Source organism: Hemicordylus capensis, chromosome 2, assembly GCF_027244095.1.
Source record: "Hemicordylus capensis ecotype Gifberg chromosome 2, rHemCap1.1.pri, whole genome shotgun sequence".
Lineage (NCBI taxonomy): Eukaryota > Metazoa > Chordata > Lepidosauria > Squamata > Cordylidae > Hemicordylus > Hemicordylus capensis.
The window spans coordinates 346,292,675-346,299,262 of NC_069658.1; the positions used below are offsets into that span (position 1 = coordinate 346,292,675).

The 6,588-nt window shown below is 38.7% G+C and overlaps 1 protein-coding gene across 6 annotated transcripts in view; it reads left to right on the forward strand.

Moving 5' to 3' along the window:
• The window catches only part of KLHL3 (kelch like family member 3), a 115,519-nt gene extending 110,790 nt beyond the window's left edge, over positions 1-4,729 (forward strand). For all 6 annotated transcript variants that reach the window (XM_053293703.1, XM_053293709.1, XM_053293707.1 and 3 more), the window contains one exon: positions 682-4,729. In XM_053293703.1, the coding sequence (XP_053149678.1) occupies positions 682-710 (29 nt within the window). In that variant the 3' untranslated portion in view covers positions 711-4,729. The remainder of the gene's footprint in view (positions 1-681) is intronic.
• The last annotated feature ends 1,859 nt before the right edge of the window (positions 4,730-6,588 follow it).

The following is a 6,588-nucleotide window of genomic DNA, read 5'->3' on the forward strand; positions in this document are numbered from 1 at the left end:
GCAACAGGCACAATACTTTATTATGGTCTTTGACCAGCTAGATCTACAATACATCGTAACTAAAAGGAGTATACAAAACACAGCATTAACAGCACAATAGAATTGTCCTCAGATTTCTGTTGTGGCTCTCAATGAATTTGCCAGCTCTTTCCCGCTTGCACAGATCCTGTTAGGTCACTCATGAAATGAGTTACCCTTGCTAATTGAGAAAAGAGCCACCTTCTAAATAGGTGGAGGGAAGCGGGGGGGGGGGGGAAGCAAGGGTGCCCATCGAACCCCAGCACTGCATTCTTCCAGTGTTTGTTGCTGGTATCTCCCGAATGTTTCTCTTTGGATTACGAGTCCCCTTGGGATAGGGAACCATCTTACTTATTTTCTGTATAAACTATTTTTAAACTTAGGATGAAAAAGTAGTGCTTAAATAGTACTTGTAGAAATAATCCTATTCCTGCAACAGGCAGAAATTCAACAGGTGCGGTTCCCCCACCTGAAGTCCATAGTAGCAGATGGTATATCTGTTAGATTCCTGTCTATTACAGGTAAAGGAAGCTTTGCTAGCAAATGAATCAGCAAGCCAAGAATCAGCAAGGCATTCTATAAGTCACTGTGCAGACAACAGGTTATCTTCAAACTCATTTTGCTCCAATTTATTGAATGTGCATTTACTCTCTTCACTTTCAGGTGTAGCTGTGATCCATAAACCATTGTGACACACCTTCAAGTGAATGCAAAGATAAGAAATAATGTCAATCTAGCATGGTGGGTTTGGAAAGAGAGCTGATATCTGACTTCTATCTGCCCCATTGGTGTTGCACTTCTAGCATGACAAGTATATGCTAAGACTACCAACCTCTACTCGGTGATGGGCACTACAGAAATGTGAAAACCCTGGTGTGAACATGTTCCAGAAATAAGATGTTGCTTGTTTCCTTGGCTCAATCAGCTGTTTTATGTACAGCCAGGCACCAAACTGAGTTTGAACTGTTTTGCAAGTTAAAGGAAAATGATTCTCTAACAAGCGAGTGGGAGAAATGGCCTATTGGAATGCTTCACTAATGAAGTTGCATATAAACTGTATGTTCTAGAAGCTGTTTCCCATTTCCTTAGTACACCTGCTAGATGAATTTACTACTGAGGCTGGATTTTTTAAAATATCCATCAAAAGAACTTGGCCTGAAAACCGGCCAGAAGAAATAGACTGGGAGCTCTAGCTCATACAGTATATCGTCTCTGACCTGTGTACATATATATAGTTGACTACTGCATATGTGTTACTTTGGACACTGGAGGTGTACCTTGTGTGACTTGCATCCTCGTCACAGAAGAGCATCCATCAAATCTATTCTGTATAAAGGATTTGATGAGCCAGGAAGTGCATTTCTTTGGGGTGAAAGAATACTTCAGCTGCCCAAAGTCCAGTAACCCTACTGAAATGCAGGGTCTGGTTCACCAAATCTGGCAGAGCTTTAATGACATTTCAGGATGAATTCTGCTCAAAGCTGACCTTTTCAAGAACTAGAGCATGATCCTGTGTTTCTTAGCTATTGCCAACACTTCAGAAAAATCCCAGCCCTCCTATCTTGTAAGGGTGTGAGGTACCATGAGAGTGCACTTAAAGATAATCAGCTATGGTTGTCACCAAATGCCAGAAACTTCTGGAATCCAGTGACAGATTTGGGCTTCCACAGACACAGGGGCCACTAGGTTTTTTACCATGCATTGATGTTCACATCATTGTGCATAAGAGAGAAGAGATGTGTAGGCAAACTAAATAAATTAAATGAGCAACAGATTATCTAGAAAGAAGTAAATCTAAACTCAGCTTAAATTGGAACTGACTGGATTTAACCATCCTACGTACTTTTCACTCTTTGGGACAAATGCCTGCGAAGTACATAGGAATGGGTAAAAACCACCACTACCGTTCCCAAGATATGCTTCCACCATATAGATGTTTAATTCTTCCAACTATTCTTTGTAGCTCCCCCTGCAAATATTTTCTATGTTCATAGTATTAACTGTAAAAAAAAATTTTTTTGAAGTTTTAAACATTATTTCAGGTAAACAGATAAAAAAGGAATCCCAAATTCAACAAAATGGCTTGATGTGTCTAAAAAGCATCTTGCGGCTCCTAACATTATCAAACTGAAAATCATTTTGTTCCTCAACAGCTTTTATTCTTCTACCTTCCTCCTCTTGTGGCATATATAATGCCGACAAAAATTCCAGTGGAAAATGAATAGGAAGTGCCCCACCCCCTTTAAAAAAATACTGTTTACATTGATAGGGGAGCTTTTTAAAAACAAACCTTTGTGTGCCCCCCTTTTCTGTTCAAATTATATTCTGTACTGTACAGAATATAGTTCTAACTGAATGATGGAGCAGGGTCCATCATTCAGTCAATCAGATAGTTAGTTCAGTTAGTCTGTTGTAGACCTGACTATTTTTTTTAACAAGGGCTTTCATTCATTGATTAGTTTTTAAAAAGCAGTTACATCTTATGACACTCGTAGTCTGGCACAGATACTATAGTTCAAAATATACTTGAAGAATGCACCTATAGAATTGACAATTGCTCTTTAAAACACATGTGAGCAGGAGACTGTTCATCACTTCTGTATTCCTAAGAGAAAACATGGTGATTGCTACATGTTCACCCTTCATATTTTCTGCCAGTGTGGCCTGCTGCTAAAGACTTGCTTCCTGGGATCAGAGGAATCTCTCATCTAAGGTCCAGTTTATGCATTATACTTCCTAGTACAGAGGCTGCTATAAATAGCCTCCCATCTCTGTGTAGGGAATTCCACACTGAAGCTATGTCTACAGCCATTTAATAGTGCCCTCATGTGGAGAATAGCCACCCCACTGCTGCTAGAATCGTGTGTGAATGAAGATACCTTTTGTGGTGGCAATAATTCATGTGGTCAGCCACTCTAGATCTCACAGTTGTGGATGTGGACAACTAAATACTTGGTAGATGCTTCCAGGGTTCTCCATGTGGAGAATATGAGGAGCTGAATCCAAACTTGTGTTAAGTGGAACCAAGTTTGTTCAAGGAATCTTCCTTGTTTCCTCTTCCCTGCTGCAGCTTTTTGAGCCTTTCTAAAAACCCTCCCAAGGATTGATGGGCCCTTGGGAACAGCATGGCATGTGATGCAGGGAGCTCACGTGGAAAAGGGGAATCGGTAGAAACTAGGCAGAGGTACCTCCTAGTCTATTCGCAAAAGGTGCTTCTGCCTGGTTTCCAGGAATTCCCACTTCTGGCTGCAGCCCTCGCACCACCACATGCCACACCATCACCTAGAATCCACTGACCCTAAGCAGCCTTGGAGTATGTGGTGGTGGGGAGCTTAGGGGACTGCAGTAGGGAAGATCTCTTGGCCAAGTTTGGTATAATCCAATATGTACACCATTGCTCAGGTCCACTAAATACAGTGGCTGACATATTGTACAGCAAGTTGCTCAACCTAGAGGTTTGCTTCCGCACTAGCCAAAGCCTGTTCATGCAGCTTCCCAAATCGGAGGCTGCTCCGTGCCCTTGAAGCTGTGAGTCATTGCTGACGCTCCACTACTGCCATTATTTCCCATGGCAGTAGCAGTGCAGCAGCAATGTCACACAGCTTCATATCCAGAAGTTGCGGGGATGGGCTCTTGGCTGACTTGGAAACAACAAACCCACATCCCTCTTGAATGGACAGCTCACTGTACAATATGTCAACCAGTAAGAACTTGCCTCCAATATCAGTACCCTTGAGACTGATTAAACACTTGAGGCCATACTCCCTCATTTAATGATTCAGATGTTGTCATGGATGCACATGCACTGAAAATGAATGAGCTGTTTATTCTGTTGTGCCAGTTGTATTTCAGCATCAACAAGCAGTATATTTTTGAGCTATGTCTATGCCCTATGAACTACTATAGTGATAATTTTTGAAGCAGTTCTCAAATCGCACCTGTTTCTGTATAACATCTGGAAAAATCACGTACGTGTGTGTGTGTGTGTGTGTGTGAAAATATGAACAGTCAGGACCCTTATAAATGGCTTTGTTCTCAGCATAGAGCCACTTATTTCTAGCAAATGGTATATATCACTCCTTCCGTGTGTAAACTTGCAGGGTTAATGCAAGTTAAGTGACCTCATTTTTCAGCTATGCAATATTAATAATTGCTACACAACAAACCAGCTGCAATAGCCCCTTAAAGCGCTTTCAAAATATCTTACATTGGGTGTGCATTTTTAATATTTGTACAGAGCCGATTCTGAGCCAGATCCTTTAAAAGATTGCCTTTTTATAGGGCTTGACTATATAGCTTTAGAGCCAACAAATTTTAATGTAGCTATTTTTGTAAGATAATTCTAGAGTTCTTGGATGTACTTCTATTTTGGTGGTATTATGATTAGTGTCTAATCTTTACACCACGGGCCCAGTTCTCATCAGCCATTTGTGAATGGTGGCTTGTATGTTTCTTTTCATGAAAAAAATAGAAGAAAACTTATTTGGTTTCTCTTGAACTTATTAAAAGGATGCTGCACAATTCATTCTTAATTGGCAGTGGGCTGTTTTATCTGTGACTAATAGCACCCTAAATGGATGGATTTTAAAAAAATTAATTGAAATATTTTGTTTGCCTTGGTTGGTTTGGCCTTTTGTTCAGCTCACAGTGCACTGAAATTGTGTGTCTGAGCAGAATTCTGAAACAAATGTTAAAGCACATCTAACAATGGTACTAGGTTTGGTTGTCTTCTCTATTAATTTTTTAGTTTCCTTGGAATGCTGCTTTGAGGACTAAAATTGGTAGCCTAGTTCTACAAATACTCTGATGAAACTGCTGGGCAATTATAGATCCAATATCTTAGATTTCCAAAAAGGTGGATTGTTCGGCTAAGATAAGATGACCTTCCACAAGTTGGGAACGTAAACCCCAAACCTAAAAGCTGTATCCAAAGGACTTTAATATGCTCACAATGTTCTACATTATTATTATATTACATGTACACCCAAATCATTTATAGACTTTAATCTTCAGAAGGTCTCCCCACAAATGCAATCTTACATTTTTAATAATGTGGTACAAGAATAAAGGGAGCTGCCACTGGAGTACATGTGGTATTTTCTTTTAAATTGATCTTATAGCAGATCTCCACCCTGCTTTTTGAACACGGCAAAACTTCAAAGGCAGTTTGAGGAGTTCCGTGTGGTTAACTTTTGAAAAGAGGCATTCAGGTGGGCATGCTCCTCTGAACTGCAGCGAAAATCTTTACTTACAGGTGTACTTGGAAATATGTTAGTGTAATTCTGTAATTATACAGGAAATCTGAAATGAAGCTATTCACTATACCCCAATCTTTTAAGGTGTCTGAATTAGCTGCTGACTATTTTAATTTTGCATGTTAAGAGTAAACCTAATGTAGTAGTTTTACTGGATCCTTTTTTATTTATAACTGTGACACTGGGTAGCATTGCACAACCAAGCAGTGAAAACTGAAGTATTTTTTATTTTTATTTTTGCACTATTTGTACACCAAGGATTTTTGATGTTCAATTATTTAGGAAGCTTACCAATTTAAGCAGTTGCATTTCTCCAAAAGCCAGCTGTATTTTTTGTCAACGGATAGGACAAATTGATACACTAATGCTGTGTAATCTTAAAAGTTGGTTCAAATTTGAAATTATTTTAAATTCTGATTCTTAAATTATTGCACTGTCATGCTACTTACAGGTGTATTACAACAGTGCAAGGATGATCTGTCACCCTATAATAATTATAATGTCTATAGAATATTCTGTTGCTCAAAACATATAGTGGTTGAGAAATAGTGTTGGCATACAAATTCAGTAATTCTTCTTTTTAAATGAGATATAAATTATTTTATTTTCCTGTATAGCAGAAATAAAGTTTAAGAAACTCAGTTTGTAAATACATTGTATAAAATATGTTTTAAGACTAACTGAAGATTGTAAGAGTTCACCTTGGAGACAGATTTTTTTAAAAAAATAGACCAAGATGAAATGACTAAATGTAGCTGCAGTCCACATGCCAATTAATTCAGTACTAATATTTTAAGTAGGTTTACAGCCCAGTCCTAAGCATGTTAACTCATCAGTAAGGACCACTTTGTTCAAGGGGACTTACTTCCAAATAAGTGTGCATAGGATTGCAGCCTTAATTATATTTTTGGATCACACTGCACATGACATCCATTTGTTGGCTCCTTTTAATTGCTGGTTACTTCTGTGGGACCAACTGGCTCATGATGCAATTCTCAATTCTTTATCCTTTCAGCAGCAAAGCTTAGAATTAGACTCCATAAAAATATTACTTTGTCAACAAGAGGCCATATCGGTTCTCCAGCACATTCACATCTGGTTGAATAAAGTTGAGCAAATAAAACTGTTGTTGTAGTTATTCTAATCCTGTCACTAAACTTGGAATTACAAGAAATTAAATTGTGCCATGGGAAACTTTTTTTCATGATGCAGCTTGATTATGAACATAATCAGTAACCCTGATTATATTCCTTTATCCATGAAATTGGGTCCTTATTTCTGATATCCATAAGCTGTGTGTTGCCATTGAGGAGGT